Source organism: Antedon bifida, chromosome 1 (assembly GCF_963402885.1).
Source record: "Antedon bifida chromosome 1, ecAntBifi1.1, whole genome shotgun sequence".
NCBI classification, from domain to species: domain Eukaryota; kingdom Metazoa; phylum Echinodermata; class Crinoidea; order Comatulida; family Antedonidae; genus Antedon; species Antedon bifida.
Genome location: NC_136226.1, coordinates 26,109,085 through 26,125,900, shown reverse-complemented (window position 1 = coordinate 26,125,900; position 16,816 = coordinate 26,109,085). Strand labels below are relative to the sequence as shown.

At 34.5% G+C, this 16,816-nt stretch overlaps 4 protein-coding genes across 5 annotated transcripts; 2 read left to right on the top strand and 2 right to left on the bottom strand.

Moving 5' to 3' along the window:
- Nucleotides 1-1,242: 1,242 nt before the first annotated feature.
- On the top strand, nt 1,243-2,415 carry LOC144852139 (uncharacterized). The gene is made up of 2 exons (XM_078709909.1): nt 1,243-1,511; nt 2,031-2,415. Exons 1-2 carry the CDS (start codon nt 1,308-1,310, stop codon nt 2,142-2,144), a joined length of 318 nt encoding a protein of 105 aa, XP_078566035.1. The 5' UTR covers nt 1,243-1,307; the 3' UTR covers nt 2,145-2,415.
- On the bottom strand, nt 2,202-8,389 carry LOC144851998 (organic cation transporter protein-like). Of its 2 annotated transcripts, XM_078709711.1 has the most exons (11): nt 8,271-8,389; nt 7,287-7,424; nt 6,725-7,043; nt 5,948-6,178; nt 5,384-5,580; nt 4,899-5,147; nt 4,641-4,775; nt 3,855-3,940; nt 3,596-3,716; nt 3,346-3,418; nt 2,202-3,222 (listed from the first exon to the last, which is right to left on the bottom strand). In XM_078709711.1, the coding sequence occupies exons 3-11, from the start codon at nt 7,028-7,030 to the stop codon at nt 3,016-3,018; spliced, it is 1,605 nt and encodes a 534-aa protein (XP_078565837.1). In that variant the 5' UTR covers nt 7,031-7,043; nt 7,287-7,424; nt 8,271-8,389; the 3' UTR covers nt 2,202-3,015. The 2 variants fall into 2 exon arrangements, with proteins under 2 accessions (XP_078565837.1, XP_078565916.1); XM_078709790.1 differs by lacking the exon at nt 7,287-7,424 and having other exon boundaries at nt 8,271-8,378.
- Nucleotides 8,390-8,779: 390 nt separating this feature from the next.
- On the top strand, nt 8,780-13,201 carry LOC144846676 (uncharacterized). The gene is made up of 4 exons (XM_078703565.1): nt 8,780-8,938; nt 9,125-9,240; nt 9,788-9,951; nt 11,474-13,201. The coding sequence occupies exons 1-4, from the start codon at nt 8,850-8,852 to the stop codon at nt 11,798-11,800; spliced, it is 696 nt and encodes a 231-aa protein (XP_078559691.1). The 5' UTR covers nt 8,780-8,849; the 3' UTR covers nt 11,801-13,201.
- On the bottom strand, nt 12,372-16,169 carry LOC144846660 (peroxisomal trans-2-enoyl-CoA reductase-like). Its single transcript, XM_078703563.1, has 8 exons — nt 16,048-16,169; nt 15,288-15,421; nt 14,813-14,978; nt 14,503-14,584; nt 14,172-14,268; nt 13,424-13,528; nt 12,917-13,031; nt 12,372-12,511 (listed from the first exon to the last, which is right to left on the bottom strand). The coding sequence occupies exons 1-8, from the start codon at nt 16,166-16,168 to the stop codon at nt 12,423-12,425; spliced, it is 909 nt and encodes a 302-aa protein (XP_078559689.1). The 5' UTR covers nt 16,169; the 3' UTR covers nt 12,372-12,422.
- Nucleotides 16,170-16,816: the final 647 nt, after the last annotated feature.

Below are 16,816 nucleotides of genomic sequence, written 5' to 3'. Positions count from 1 at the left end.
ATTGTGGAAGAATTTTCACTTGTACCACCTTGCTATCATTCCTGTTTGATTGATCGCGCATGCTCAAAATATTCAGAATATCATAATGAACAACAGTTTATGAGATCTCGGGGAAGAACACCAATTTATCTCTAACATGTTAACTAATAAATCATTAATTAATTAATTTACTTGTACCGTTGAATCTTGGTACAAAGTCTACCATGTCTTTCTTATAATATGATATATTATAATATAAACACTGCAGTATTTCATCACAATTGTAGCTGATTACAATCACAACATCAAGATGTTAAAATATTGGCTGTTAGTGGTTTTGGGGTTTGTCTTATCCGTTAATGCTGCGATGCTTAATCAAAATGTTATTGGTGGCAGGAACCAGCTTAAAGCTCACGCAAGACCACGTAGGACAATAGGTTTTACAATTTTTATTTTTCAAAAAATATTTAGACTTTCGTGAATATAGAATGGAAAGTATTAATTTTTAGGGGAAAACACATTTTTAAACTCTTGTATAGGCTGCAATATCGTGCATTTAATAATATATATATATATATATATATAATTTGAAACGATAAAGATGAGGAAATCTGTGAGAATGAGATCGAGTTCGAACAATACCATGAAAGCCCCAGTGGTCTAATGGTTAGGACATCTGCATATCAAGCAGGCGGTCCGAGTTCGAGTCTCGGTTGGGGCGACTTTTTCTCATTCTCACAGATTTCCTCATCTTTATCGTTTCAAATTAATTAATTAAATTTCAGTATATCACCGGGCGGTTTAGAATTAATGTTCTTTGCCTGATTTGTTTATATATATATATATATATATTGTCCTCTGTTACACATTACAAATTTCCGGCAACCAAAGTATGCATTGTTCCTCAATGCAATGTAAAAGTGTGTCAAACTTTTGTTACAGAAAATGCTAGGAAAAATGATATGAACATCAGCATGGGGGTATGTATAATAGTAAATCAACTTATAACATTTAAAGATAGGCTATATTTTCTCCTCCTGAAAATGTTTTTTTTTTTGTTTTTAATGTTTTTTTACTATGCCATATCAATGTCACATAATAGTTATTCACTTTCAACAAATTGGATTGAACAAACAAAAATGTAATACTAAATTGACAAATACATCTTTAACTTTTTATTATTTGTACGTTTTGTTTTGTCACTACTGCGTCATTTGTAAAAACAAAATTCCTATTGGTCCCAGCTGTTTTGAGTTTTTTTTTTAATATAGTAGGCCTATATATGCACGTCGTTCATAACTCATGTGCAATGAAGACAACTAGATCGAATGATATTTTGTAACAGTAACTCAAATTGTTTTATCCAGAATACAACAGATAATGCAACAACACCGAACGCAAACGGGACGACGACGTTAAAAACAGTTAAACTTACAACGAATCTTACCAGCACAGAATCTGTAACTACAGCTAACATGACTGTCAGTACCACGCAAGGACACGAGACTACACTAGGAGTCGATGAAAATGATGTAAGAAAAGCTTTGTTATTGAAAGTAATACGATATTTAATAGCTCAATGGAATTAGTGCGCGTAATTTGTTTATACGGTAACTTTATGCCCACGTTTGAGAATACTCGGGTGGCATTCGAACCTACCACCTTCAGATCACCGGTTGTCATACCTTTAAACTATCGAGCTTGTGCTGAGGGTTAGATTTGAGTCCAATGAAGCAGGTACTGCACCGACAGGATGATTATTTAAGAACTACTTTTCGTACTTTGCGTAATGGAGCTAAGATATGGCAGCCAGACGCTTTGTTGTACTAAGTAGCCATACATTTGAGAGTACTTGCAAACAAATTCGCAGGTAGGCCCTAGTTAGCTCCAAGAACATCTGACCATTCAACAAAGCAAAGGTAATTACTTGCTTCAAAGTAGTTTTCACATCAATAAAAAAGCAAAATTAAGCGCTGTCTAAATTACAATTGATTGTTACCCAGCTGTGCATTCTTGATGGCGGTAACAATTATTTTTCTTTTTTACTACAGGATGATTTGTCCGGTGGAGCTGTAGCTGGGATAGTAATTGGTACTATAGCTATCTTAGTCCTCGCAACAGGACTAACTGTAGTATTGATCAAGAAAAAAAGTCCGTCTGAGTAGTGTGGAATTATTCCAAGAACTAGTATAAAAGTACAATAAAAATACAATACATAAATGTAACAATTTTTTACTTCAAATTAATGTTTTCTTGCTTTTACCGTATATAATGTAGCTATCATTAGTAAAATCGTTAGTAAATATTAGGTTATTGGTATTTGTTAAACGTAAACGTAAGTTAAGTATTATATAATTTGTAAAAAAACGTATAAATGAATTATTTACATAACAGTTCAAATACTGTGTTACTTAATATGACTTTAATATGAATGTGTCGGATTCTTTTGTTTTCTCGAAATCTTCTTCTTCTTGAATAAATATGCCTACGATATTTATCACGTCTATAGAGTTCTGCATTATCGCGTTTGATATAATTATTATCTCCCCGAAAACCAATATTTTTTAAATCTTTTTGTTGAATATGACATTTAAATATATTTACCTGAAAAAAACTGTAATTTAAAGCAAAACATAGTCAAATTGATTACCTGCAGCCAATGGGTTTTTGGTTGAAGTTAAATGTTTATTTTGTCTTTTTATAGGCCTAAGTAAAAACATTTTTGTTTCTACGGAAGTAGTTAACTTTATTAAAATTACAAAAAGGCAAGTCTTATATTTTATTAATCTTCATTTTTCGTATTTTTGGGGAAATTTTCAAAGGAAAGACCAGGCGCATCGAACAAATTGCTGAGATAGTTATATGGTAAGTAACATGATTATACCGTACGTAACATTGTATACAACAAAAAGGGGTGTTCCAATCCTCTCTACAACTGTAACAATAATATTACAGACGTTACCTCAGGCGTCATCTTTCAAATATCTACCGGGTTACAATTTTTTTTGGAAATTATGATTACTGAAAATCTATGATTTAAACTTTTGTATTCTCACTGTCATCTTCATTGGGTGCGATTGAATATGCTGACGTCACCGGTGGTGTGTTTCTAAGGTTTTCTCCATCTTCGATAGATTCCGGTAGAGGTCGGTTTAATGTTTCGGGCAAGAGCAGCATAATTAAACCTGCTATCGCAGACAGTACAGCAAACAGTACCATAGGTACCCATGAGACAGACTTTCCCTGCAAACACAACAGCAACATTAATGTCTACAGAACATCAAGGTACACTACATTCTGGGCATGATAGAAACCTACGAAAGTTTGATAAACTCAATGTGAAATCGAAAATATCTTTGATCTTACCGAGTACATGACATAAGGAGCCGAAATTCCACCAATTCGAGCCATCATAGAACATTCTCCTATTCCAATGGTACTGCACAAAATAATAAATAAATATAAAAATAAAATAATGCCACAAAACAATTCACATAACACAAGATACACGCGTGTAGATTCAAAGCATTGTATGCCTAAAGTAACTATATTCTTATATCTACCTGTACACGTTAAAATATATTATCGAACACTTTTTGAAATTTATTAAATTTACCGTATAACCGTTGGAAAGAGTTCGGACGAATAGATCCAAACAACGGTGTATGTCAATGTTATACAAAACTTGCCAATAAAAGCCATCGTGGTTATGAGCGGCGTGAGGTTAGTACCATTACCTAGAATGTAAACATATTTGGATACATGATGCAGTTGTTTCCACACCTTTATGTAAAATGGAATCTTCCTGAGAAAATTCCTATTATTTTGTATAATAAGACACGATAGTAATGGTAATATAGGAAGCATAACCTTACTAGTTTCTACTGGAATGACAATTGTCATTATGCAAGCAACAGAAGCAATTATATGAAAGAAAAGAAGCAACTGCCGGCGACCAAATCTGCAAAGAAAATATGAATTTTTTCAGGCAAGACTGCCAATACATCTATTCTATCACAAATTGACATGTTGCACAATATTTAAAGATATATTGTCCCCGTTCAAATTTTTTGGCTGAACATGCCTAATGTTAAACTATAATAGTTATTCCCTTTGACCAAAAATTGGATCGAAAAAAAAATTACCTGAAAAATTTAATTTAAGGCAAAAGAAACTGAAACGTTATCAAAACCAACATATTTAAAATATAATTTTATTAATCATCATTTTTCATGATTTTGGAGAACAATACATCTTTAAAGTTATTTTCGGAATTAAATTGCCACTTTCACCTTTTTTCATGGTTGGATAATTGTCTGGATTGATATACATTATGGCCGACTTCTGTCGTAAACGACAATGTCAATTAGTCTTACATTCATTTGAATGATGACTAAGCCAGGACTGTTTAAGGCACCTTTGGCTGGTCCCAACATTGACTAAGGGCTTCTCTCGTCCAGTGCCCACCTTAACCAGAGGAGAAACATAATCTAATACGTCTGAGGCAGATACTAGATGCAAGGTCTGCCATAAGAGTCAAATGTCTAATGGGACCCCAGCTCCATCCAAGCTCTAACCAGGCCCGACGTTGCTTAACTGATCTGAGGAGAACCGGTGCTTCAACATGGTAAGGCCGTAACAATTGATATACATTAACGTACCTAGGTAATGCCCATATTTGAAAAAGGTATGCTGGAACCTCTGCTAAGCCAAGAATAAAGAAGTTTAGGAATCTGTCTCCTGCCAAGGCAGACGAATTTAGCGCCAACCCATAGTAAACTAAACTGTTCACAGTCCTAAATTAAAAAATAAATATGATAATAGATGTACTAAAAAAAAAGGATATATGACATAAATATGATATAATAATTACAATTTGTAATATTTATTTAAAAAAATGTCTAATCTATGAAACCTACCACATGAAAAACAACACCAAAGTCCATCTTCTCAAATTCGGTGTTCGTACGGTGTCAAACACAGAATATTTCTTTGCATGGGACTCAGGATTCATTTGTTTATCCTTAGCTAACAACCTTTCTTGTTTTGATCCTTCTTCAAGAAAGCTACAATCGACTTTGTTGAATCTTGCCATTTTCTCGAGAACGCGTCTTGCGTCCTCGTGACGTCCAACCGACTGAAGCCATCGTGGAGACTCAACAAGAAACCTATATAAAAAAAAGAAGAAGCAGATAATAGTATTTAGGTAAAAAGCTACAGAAACAAACTCTTTGTGATTATTGTCATTTCCAGATACATATTCCAGTACTATAGGTTTGACGATGTGAATTAGATTAAGATGTTGTACATACTGTTTTGAATATTATATTAATAGATGCCAAACACATCACCGTTTAGGATAAGAAATTAGGCCCACAGTATCATTGGAAACTAAAAATCTTACCACCAGAATAGAAGAGCAGGTATCATAGGAAGTGTGATGGCCAATTGAAAATGTCGCCAGTTTTGTAACAGGTACGCGATTGGTGTCAGTAGACATAGACCAAATCCCCATGCTGTAGTAGCGATACAGCAGGCTAGTGATCGTTGCTCTGGTCGGAATAATTCCAATAATAAAATGAAGGAACAAGTCAACTGGCCCTAAAAACATAACATATTTTATTTTACTTTATTATATACTTTTTACTGATATCGGTGTTTGATTTCTTTATTAGACGATCATACTATGTTAGAAAATTCAATTAATTAGAGTAAGATTAAAGTTTCATTTCATTCACTTTTATTGCCAACAAAAATAAATATCAAACTTATGGAATAGGAGATTAAGTTTAAGCCAATCAAGTATAAAAATAATAGCAATTAAAGAAGGACAAAAATTCAGATCAGGTGCCCTGAATGATAAACATTTATATCACTCCAGTTAGAATGATTCTCGGACGGATAATTATCAAGAAAACGTCATATCCAATTGTAAATAAATTATTATCTAACTGATAAGTAATCTTACCATTACAAAATTTGCTAGAAAGAACCAGACAATGACGAAGGCAATGTAGTTGTGAATAAACGCTAAAATAATACCGCAGACGATCGTTCCCATCATGCCAAGCCAAGTAACAGTTTTGCGCCCAAACAGGTCAGATAGCTGACCAGTGATCACAGACCCAGCAAGAATACCACAGAAAAATATAGAAATTGCATTTGGGGAGAGTATCGCTTGGTCACATACCAAATCCAACTAGTTGAGATAATAAAGAAATGAAAAAAAATGTTATTATGATATATGCGATTCGGTTATAATATAGGCTACAGATAATAAAAACGTATAACTGTCAACTAAAGAAAATGCCAAGGTCTCGAAAAAAAAACTTTCCGAGTCAACAATACTAAACAGAGAGACAAAGAATTAATTATATTGCTCAGAGTTGTTAGCTTTAGCTTTTAGTTAAGATTTATTTTTGTTTAAAACCTTGAAATTCAGGAATAAACAGGCTACATTGTAACACTTTACAAATCTCTTAACACGGTATATTAATGTATTAAATGTAAAAAAAAAATAAATGCTGATTTTCTTATATATGAATAATAATCAACAAAACTAAATGAATGTAAGTTTCTAGTACAGTAATTGACACATTGTTTCCGGTCGAATGTTTGACTCAAGATATCACCAGTTAGGCCTAAACTGTATATCTCAATTTTATTAAAGGTTTTCGATAAGGAACTGTATAGGCCTATGTTTTATCTTTAAGTTTTCACTAAGGAGGAAAAGTATAATGATTACCTCTGTTACTAATGAAGTTACTTTGTCAGATTCTTCATAAACCCATCCATCTACACAGCTAGTGGTCTCATTTCCATCAAATGTGTACATACTGCATTTTGCAAATGTTCCATCTTCTTCAATCGGTATGGCAACGTCAATCTTCTCGTCTGTTTTGCAATGATGCGATGGTGCGTACAAGATAAATACAGATGACAGCATTTGCCAACTGGTAAATACTCCTTGAATTATCGGTGCCACAATAAGAAGAATGACTTGATATCGGCCAAAACCTCCTATTTTCTTAAGACATTCGTCGATATCCATTTTGATATTTAATCTATGAACAACAAGTTTTGTCAAGCGTTTTTACTAAACTGTACCAGAATAACAATAAGTGTTAAATGGATCTTCCTGCAAGTTGTGAATATTTAAATGGTATACACATTATTGTCAAGTTAAATCACCAACTAAGCTATCTACAGGGACGGATGTTTTATTAAATTTTATTTACAAAGGCAGTTAATTTGTAATGTCATTACTGAACTGCTCCTATGTTGTATGATAAACCCCTGGTGCCTACCTGACTTTATAGAAAATACACTGCCCTTTCGCAGGCAACCAGCGTCAATTACCCTGGATCAGTTTTGTCTATAGTTTTTTGAACCGGTAAGGTCTCCAATAAAACAGGTGAATAATAAACCTCAGTACTACAGTAGTGCTGCAAAGTATATTAAATCCCTTTTTAAAAATCTTATTAACAGACAAACAAACGAAATTCACACTCCATTAAGGCTTTCAACCGTCAACCACTGCGTACAACAATGATGTAAATAGAAAGTATAATATGAAAGGGTTATTTGTTCAAAAGTCTACCAAAGGGTCATGCTTATACTGAATTAAGGTTACCGAACAGAAAGAGTTTTTCTAACAATGTAAAGATCGGCAGTGGTGCACTTAAAAGTATTTATATAGTATGGTAATACGATACATTAGGTAGAAAGGGTGGGGCGCCATATTAATAATAATATCAAATACCTTGATTAAGTAGTGCATGTACAGCTTAGTGTAACTAATGGCAACATTGATGCAACATGATGCAAATAATGATTGTCATCATGAAAAAAGGAGACTGCGTAGGCCCTACGTTCAATCGGCACCGTGACTGAGCTGCCCCGGACCACAAGCCTTTTGTTGCGTCATGAATAATATTAATATACAGGTGTTCTCTTTTATCATGGAGGAAATATATCCCTTCATGGTTTGACACGCTATATTTTTCGAGTGAATAATTTAAGCGCTTTTGTGAGCTCTATGGGGAAAATCATAGGTCTACACAAAACGTGTTTAAATATAGTTTAGCAGAATAGCACTATCTACATAAATATTAGCCTCAAATTAAGTATGTCTCTACATACGTCAACTAACTCACCTCATACGTAATAAATCACTCACTCACATACACCTGTTACCTCCCCTATGCCTACGATTATTATATCAAATACACTTTATCAAAAGTTTACTCAAAAAGAAACAGAAAATGTTGATAATTACTGCAATACCTTACCTGTTTACTACGAAATAGACAGGAACCTTGTGAATTGAATACCACGTCTTCTTACAATAGGCGACACAATAACCATTGAAGCATCAGTTGGCAAATTTTTACGCTATTCTTTCTTACACATCGGATTCCATTTAACCCATGACCTTATAATTTATAGCTTTAAAACTTGATTTCTTTAAATATAATTATTTTACATAAACCACAAAACTAGAGTATATAATTTCTAATACTTTAACACTATATAATTTTTTTAAACCCTATAAAATGTGGACCTTTTTTCAAGGGGGCTAGTACTTGCCACTGAGCTGAGTGGTCATCGTCATTTATGGGTCCTCCTAAATACCAAGACCTACCAAGACCTGTCAATTTAAAGTGTTAATTTAACGAAATATGATAAATATAGACTTCTAATAGCATTTCAAACAATAAATGTAAAACCTCAATTTTAGCGCGATATATAGTATAGTATTTTCTATGACTCAATTGGCGTTCCGTAGACATTAAAATGAAAACACGCTCGCGCGGAAAAAACCATCACAAATCGACAAAAAACTGATTAGAAATTTTAACATAAATACAATGTCCATGTCGAAACAAACACAAAACTCCGTTATCCGTGATTATGTTAAGTACACGAGCTATACAGAGGGAAGAGATAAAATTTACAGGTAATATATTTAAACTAGCCTAGGCTTGGATAGCTAGGCCTAGAGTTAGTAAAGGTAGGCCCAAAACATTGTTGTGTGCAAACTTCACTTGCACCATGCAGCAGGCTGACCTGGGAAAAACAAAAACTTGTGTGGCGAGGCAGTAGGCTATCTGAAAGTAAAGCATATCGTTTGATTTATCTTTAGGACAATCCAGTATGCTTCCAGATTTGTATTATGGTATCTTTCAAGACGGGATAGTGTGACATCATTTCACCAGAAAGTCAAGAATTTGGAGTCGGCAATTACAACATCAAGAAAATGTAAAGTAAAACATTATTATGCGTCAGACATTGATTGGTTTTTTTTCCAGATTTATCATATTTTAATCATATACTTATGCATATTATATATTTTCCCGACTTAAAATTTATGGAGGAATATTTTGGGATGAATACCGTACGGTATGACTCCACTGACTGATACAGTGTGGTTAACGCTATTGCCTTCCAATCCCAAGGTCTAGGGTTCAATCCTGACCTAGGATCTCACAACTCTTTCAACTCCACTCCCTAAGCCTCAAATGAGACATAAGCATGATAAATTATAAAATAGTTTATTCATACTGTAATTGGCGAGTTACTCGTTGTTGGATGCGTATAAAAAAAACCAAAAAAACTAAAATCTGTTTGCATAATTGCATTGAGTCATGTTGGACCGCATTAATTACAATATAACCTTCGCTGTGTCTTTAACAGACTAGCGATAGATTTAAATTTCAGCACAACAATTGCCAACAAATCCTGCAACATTTATCTGCCAAACAGAATCAGCATTCACAACAAATTAACCATACATTTTCCCCAACAGTATTCAGAATGTTGAGATGCATCGATTTTTCACTGAAGGCTGTAGATGCATTGCGTACAACAGATGAAAAGCTCAAAATGTTCGCACTCATCGGAAGTATTGGAAAAGCCGGGTGGCTAGTGCTTGACCATGCGATATGGTTTGGACAAATCAAAGTTTTCACGGTACACAATTAAGTTTAATATCTTTAATTTAATCTAACTAAAAATGTAGCTGTACTATGTTTGATTATAAATCATGTTTGAATTAATTTGTAGTGCATTTCTTAGTATAATAAAATCAAGTACTACTACTGTTTAAACTTTACACATTTTCTCCAGCCTTATTAATACAAATGATTCTGGTTCCTTAAAATGGACCTGAAATGGATTTTCGATTTTTTTCATTTTAGAATGATGTTTTGGGGGCTACTAGGTGTTGCTAGAATGTATATTGTTACAAAATATAAATTGGCCCTTTTGGGGAAAGCCCCATTTGAAAATCAAAAAAATTCGCGGGTGACGTCACTTTGCGAATATATTCCTATCCCTCCAATGGACAATTTGCAGTTTTTTGGCTATAACTCTTGAAATCTATGGAGTATTTTCTAAAAAATGCTTGTGCATTTGCAGAAACGTATTTAGAATTTTTTTAGATAAAATTATTACCGTATAAACGGTTATTCATCGAGTAAATGACGATTTAAAATCTTAAAATCAACGGGTTTTTTCTGGCAATACCGAAGTTGGCCTGGCAACGTTGTCCGGGATACAGCTCCGTGCGCAATGATGCGTATCCATATTTTCCGTCGTTCGTGTATTATTTTGTATATCGTTCGTAATTTGTACTGCTAAAATGTGTTAGTTTCTTTAGTTTTTAGTTTAGCAGAATTAAATTAGTAATATGAGATAATTATGATAATTTATTTGTCACGAATCAGGCAGTTCGAAAACGAATTTTATTCATATTTTACTTTGGCTTGACAATGAGCGCAGCAAGTTGTTGATATCGCTTTGGTCCTTGGAAACGGAGCCTCGCCGCATGATGTGGGTGGTGGATCGACTCCGCGCGCTGGATTGGGGGCCTAGGCCTAGTAAAGGTTTGGGAGGTAGGCCTTCTAAATTCGGGTTTTTGAACAAACGAAGTACATTTTAGGGACCTATATTTCAACAACATTAGAATAAATTAGTATTAGTGTCAACGCTTCGCGTATCTTTCCAGGCCGTCGATCATTCACCGACTATCGGGCGGCATACACGCTCTCGATATCATCGTGTGTATATGTGACGTCGTGAATATAGAGGCTTCCGACGGCCGTTGAAATAGAATATTGCAATGGCGTGAGTAATTTTCGCTAATTTACCATGGTATCTTAAAATTTCGTTTTTACTCAAAATACTATACATTTTGTTTTTATTTGTATGGGTTTGTGCTAATTTGATACATTTAAATAACATGTGTGAATTTCTTGAAAATCGAAAGTCCATTTCAGGTCCATTTTAAGCGTCTGCTCCGCCTCCAGCAAATAAAGTCGCATCTCAATGTTTCGTTTTCATGATGCTCCACATGCCGGAACTGAGCAGCAGTGGAAGACCCCTTTGGAGAGTTTACTTATATTGGTTTAACTGAAATTTTCACCCTACACCACCAAATCTCCTTGTCCGAAACATGATATACCAATTCTTATTCTTTGCCTCCTTCTGATAGGTTGAAAGTCAACGATGGGCAAAGCTTTCATATTGGTTATGGTTGATTGGTGTAACGGCTCTCGCACTCCGTGATTTCCGTAAAATCAATCTGCTTGTTGCTCAAGCCAAAAAATTAAGAAGCCAGAGTGAAAGAGAAGAGAAAACTGCAATTAAAGCTGAACTCGATAAAGCAAGAATTGAATTTTTGATCGATGTCTCAGATGCGTTTATCCCACTCGCAGCGTTGAACTTTTGCAGCAAGGGTCTTGGTGCATTAGGTGGTGTGGTTGCCTCGATAGCAGGTGGCTATCTTGCATATGAGAAAAATATTGTCGCTAATAGGTAAATAATTGCTTCACATATATTAAATCATCATTTTTATATCAATTAATAATTATGTTGATGCTGGTTGATGATTGGTCACACATTTGTGGACAGTATCCTAAAAATTCTATGGATAATTTATTAAATATTTTATCTGTCAATTCTAGTGGGTGTAGGGTCTATGACAGACAGACAATTTGGGTTCCAAATGTGTACTAAAGATTGTCACATTGATTTGAGTGTTTTTTAATATAAGTTGAAAGTAAAGTACTACTTTTATATTTTATTTTGTATGTATTTTTAAGGTGTAAAAATCAAAGTAAACATGATTGATTATGCATTCCCACAAAACACACTGCAGAGTGAGTGACACCCAATCCAGTATAAGTCAACATAAGTAACAGAATTCTGTAATTTTTAGGAAATTATATGCACTAACATTAGGTTCCATTGCATTAGAATGTTACCGTCGTACAAGTACAGTTTTGCAGTATATTTTAAGTTACCAAAATTCTGAAATTGTTTTAATGCCACTTGCTAATATGTTCGACATACAACAATTATATTTTAATTATTTTATTAATTGCAGATATATTATTTTTAAAATCCATTTACAAATCTTTATTTCCTTCTTTTACCATTATTTATAACTTTGATTTTGTCATCTTATTGCATTGTTCTTTTGCGACCTGCTCATCCTCATCCCAATTATACACAGGGTATTTATCATGATCTATAAGAAAATATTAATAATTATCAAAATAATAAAATATATTTCCATTAATTTTGGTAATTTGATATATATATGTCAAAGTTGCATTTTGTATTATGCAAGTTTTTTAGATATTACTTTTTAAGTGGCAAAAGTTTTGTTGAACGCAACACAAGGACATAACAAGATGCAAGTAATTTGACTAATCACTTGCGTTAGGTTGTTGCAGATATATTATAATGGTTGGAACCAAGTTTATAACTACTGTAATGTATAAAACATTTTCATCATGTAATCGCAAATGACAATAACTGCTGCTGACCGAAAAGGGTGTTGAGAGTGACTTCCCCATTTTTATAGTTATTGTGATTTTATTTTGTCACTTAATAAAGTAAAACTAATGTATTAAATGGTTTTGATAAATACCTGGAATCTCCCACATGGCGTGGCCATAAAGACTAGAGCCTCCATCAACTTTGATAGTATCTCCAGTTATGTAAGAAGCGGCAGGAGACAGAAGGAAGCAAACTGCAGCAGAAATCTACACAAAAGAAATTATGCAACTATGTTTCAACTTTACAATAAGGAATTATTTTTAAAATAGAACAAGTGGATTTTAGAAAATACAGTATTAAATAGTACACTAGTAGAAATACAATCAAAGTACATTTCTACATAAAATAAAAGATAAAGTCTACACCAAAAAAAGAATCTGTATAATTTTCTAGTTCAGTAATACAGTATTTATAATAATTAAAGGGCCTTTCACACCTGTTCCGGCAAACCAAATGTTAATTGGGTTTATCCATATCGATTGGTGCATAGCCGCGTGGAGAATCGTAAAAACATTAACGTTTGATTCGCTGGACCAGAACTGTGCCGGAACAGGTGTGAAAGGCCATTTAATTATCATTATTAAGAGTTGATTCTGACCTCTTCAAGTTTTCCTAATCTTTTTGCTGGTACTGTTGGTCCAACTTGATTAAATAATTCAGGATTAGGGTAGTTTGCTGCGGCTGTCTCAGAGTACACAGTTCCCTGTTTATAAACAGACCAATTTGAATGAGTGGTTAAGACAGTGGAACCGCAATCCATAGCCTTATGGCAAGGTTTCGAGGCTCCATGGTTCTAGTGGTTGTTCTTGGATAAGGGTGCCTATAAACCGTAGGTCCAGTGTACACAGCTCATGTGCACTTTAAAGAACCTAGTACATCTTTCGAGACGAATAGTAGCACACACAGCCACTGTCGCAGACAGACGAAATAGCGCACTGACATGAGATGGCCATTTGGGAAGAAGCATGTAGTTGAAAAGTGTGACAAGTAAGTTCACAGTGCATTAAGATGACATGTTGTTTGATAGAATGTGCTATATAAATATATTGACATTAAGAAAGCAGATCAATGAATTAAGTTTTAACACATTACATTTGCTGGTATGCTTTGTCTCATTTCCATGAACTTTGGGAAAATAATATCCTGGATTTATAAAGTGCCTAATGTTGTAAAACCTCTAAGCTCTGTACATATATTTTAACCCCGATCATTTTTGGATCAAGCATAATGCAGCTGGTAAATCAGCACAAACTGTGTTTTGACCTTACCAGGTGCAAATATTTATTGTACATTGAAATTCATTTAAAATATAATGCGTTTATTAAATATAAAGTTTTTCTACTCACTGGCGCAACATTATTGATGCGTACACCATTATGAGCCCATTCTAATGATAATGACTTTGAAAGGTTTACAATGCCAGCTCTTGCTGCTGATGTGTGTCTTAAAAAACAACAAGTTTGTTAATTATACATTTCATCAGTCATGTATTTTAAATATTAAGGGTATACATATCCACATCAATGTGTGCAAGACACCTGCTTGGTGTTTGTTGGTAGAATATATTTTTTACAATACTTCTGCTTATGTAGAGAACATGGTTAGTGAATTGATTCGCGCCTATTTGAACCATAGTTCAAATTATGTCTAAAAAATGAATACTAGAATAGCACTTACGCCATACCTGGAAAGCCATTCCAAAGATCAACAACTATGTTTACAATGGAACCTCCATGTTCTTCCATCCATGCATTGTAAACTGCAAAAAAAAGTTAGAATTCTGTTAATCTGGCCATGGTACAAAATTTAGTTTACATACATAGCCTTAGTGAGTGAGCTTATTCTATCGTTTCTATTCTACCAAAGTACTGTACACAATATACTGTACTACAAGCATGTGGTTTTGTATGGATCTTACATATTATTTAAAAATTTCAGAGAATCTGGAAAATATGTCTCACATCAACATGATGTATGTATGCCCTACCTTCCCTACAGCATAGAAATGTTCCAGTAAGGTTGGTGTCCACAACAGCATTCCATCCTTTAGTACGTATCGCGGAGGCTGGACTTGCGAATTGACCACCACCATTGTTCACTAAATAATCAATTTTTCCAAATGCCGATATTGTCGATGACATAAGATTTTTAACCTATAGTATAACAATGATATAAAAGACATCAACACATTTATAATACAGTACAAGTTAGACTCTATTATAACTCTAATTATATAAATTCAGGACCCAATATAAAGTGGAGGGAGATCCTTTATTTACTTGTTGTTGAGACTTATAAAGCCGAAGCTTGTGTGTCCCTCGACGTGTTTCTATATATTATCTTGTCTACTATAGGGGGCAAACTTGCAGAAAGAAGTAGACAAGTTAATTGGAGACCTTTAATGAGTGATTTTGTACAATCTATTTATTTGTATTCTTATTTGTTTCAGTCTCGTTGCCTACCTCTTCCTCTTTCCTGATATTGCACTGAATGGATTTTATCTCTGCTGGCGAGTTTTTTGGTATTTCTTGCCGCAAACAATTTTCAGATTTGTGCAACCTTTCTTCATTTCTTGATGCAATTACAACTTTACAGCCTACACAAACAAAAAGAGGCGAGAGGTAACTTCAAACCTAATGAACAAAAGATAAGACTTCACGGTCACTCACCATTACCGCTGTGTAGAGGGTTAATGCTATTAAAAAAAATATTTATATAGGCCTATAATATAGGCTAGCCTAGGCTATACCTGCAAAAAAAGAACACTGACTGCAGAGGTCATATAGGCCTAGCCTATATATATAATATTTATTATTCAAACTTAGGCCTTTTTAGAACAGAGAATAGCCTAGATATCTAAATACATAATATACCAAGGTAGACTTTACGCTTTACAGTTTGTTATAATAGGTCTAGAAAGTAATCCACTCTCTAGCTAGGCCTAGGCCGCGATGGTGCCGAAAAGACAGGAGGAGTGGGAAAGCCTCCCCTCCCTGTCTGGTCCCTCCCTGTCTGGTCCCTCCCTGTCTGGTCCCTCCCTGTCTGGTCCCTCCCTGTCTGGTCCCTCCCTGTCTGGTCCCTCCCTGTCTGGTCCCTCCCTGTCTGGTCCCTCCCTGCCTGTCTGACTGATGAGACCTGCTTTAACTTTTATTCAAGCCTAGTTAGGCCTAAGCAAGGTGGGATTATTGCTGTCTTTAAATGAAAAGGTTAAATGAAAGGCACCTAAATGCAACAACTCCTGTACAATTGCCCGACCAATTCCTGTTCCACCGCCGGTAACAATTGCAACTTTATCAACAAACAATCCAGTGCGAAACACACTCGATACCCTGGACGCTGCCATGTTTTTCTAAACTGAAGTATAGAGGGCGTTCTACCAATAACACAATATTGGAAAAAATCATAAATTAACTAAATTTTGATAGGCCTTATCATAGAAAAATAAATAAAGTTAAAATAAACTAAAACACCACTGACTCTCACCATGGAGAAGTTTTTCATGCTCTCACCGACACTCGAATGAACGCCAACTACAGTGATCCATCTGATCAGGGAAGAGTTAATTCAACTCTTCCCTGATTCTGATCTCTACTGCTGAACCGAACTCCGATACGGCCATGAACCATTATTAATCCATAAACCCGGCCACAGCCCCTAATTGAAACTAATAATTGGATTAATAACCATCTAATCTACTGCTCGATGTATCAACAAACCAAATAGGCCTACGATGATTGTATCATGAATTATGCGTTTTTGGTTATTATAACTTAAGCTATAGGCCTACATAAGAAATGACAAGATAAGCACAACATTTGTGATCGTCATTATTTCGTTTTTCTCTCTCTTTTCTGATTTAGAATATATGCCTATCAATCTGTGTATTATAATCATAGAGATCTTTAGTGTTAATCCGGGAGGGTTTTAGGTACTTATCCATTATATCCGCTTCCGAGGTGCCGGGAATTTATAATGCCAATCAAACTTTTGG

Bases quoted from the DNA above. Each gene is read 5' to 3' on its own strand.
- LOC144852139 (XM_078709909.1), top strand. From the start codon at position 1,308: ATGATATTTTGTAACAGTAACTCAAATTGTTTTATCCAGAATACAACA. The intron at 1,512-2,030 runs GTAAGAAAAGCT...TTTTTACTACAG, and splicing joins TAGGAGTCGATGAAAATGAT to GATGATTTGTCCGGTGGAGC.
- LOC144851998 (XM_078709711.1), bottom strand. From the start codon at position 7,030: ATGGATATCGACGAATGTCTTAAGAAAATAGGAGGTTTTGGCCGATAT. The intron at 5,581-5,947 runs GTAAGATTACTT...TTATGTTTTTAG, and splicing joins TTCTAGCAAATTTTGTAATG to GGCCAGTTGACTTGTTCCTT. The intron at 5,148-5,383 runs GTAAGATTTTTA...TTTTTTATATAG, and splicing joins CCTGCTCTTCTATTCTGGTG to GTTTCTTGTTGAGTCTCCAC.
- LOC144846676 (XM_078703565.1), top strand. From the start codon at position 8,850: ATGTCCATGTCGAAACAAACACAAAACTCCGTTATCCGTGATTATGTT. The intron at 8,939-9,124 runs GTAATATATTTA...ATTTATCTTTAG, and splicing joins GGAAGAGATAAAATTTACAG to GACAATCCAGTATGCTTCCA. The intron at 9,241-9,787 runs GTAAAGTAAAAC...TTTCCCCAACAG, and splicing joins AATTACAACATCAAGAAAAT to TATTCAGAATGTTGAGATGC.
- LOC144846660 (XM_078703563.1), bottom strand. From the start codon at position 16,168: ATGGCAGCGTCCAGGGTATCGAGTGTGTTTCGCACTGGATTGTTTGTT. The intron at 14,585-14,812 runs GTAGGGCATACA...TTTTTTTTGCAG, and splicing joins ATTTCTATGCTGTAGGGAAG to TTTACAATGCATGGATGGAA. The intron at 13,032-13,423 runs GTCAGAATCAAC...TCTTTTGTGTAG, and splicing joins GATTAGGAAAACTTGAAGAG to ATTTCTGCTGCAGTTTGCTT.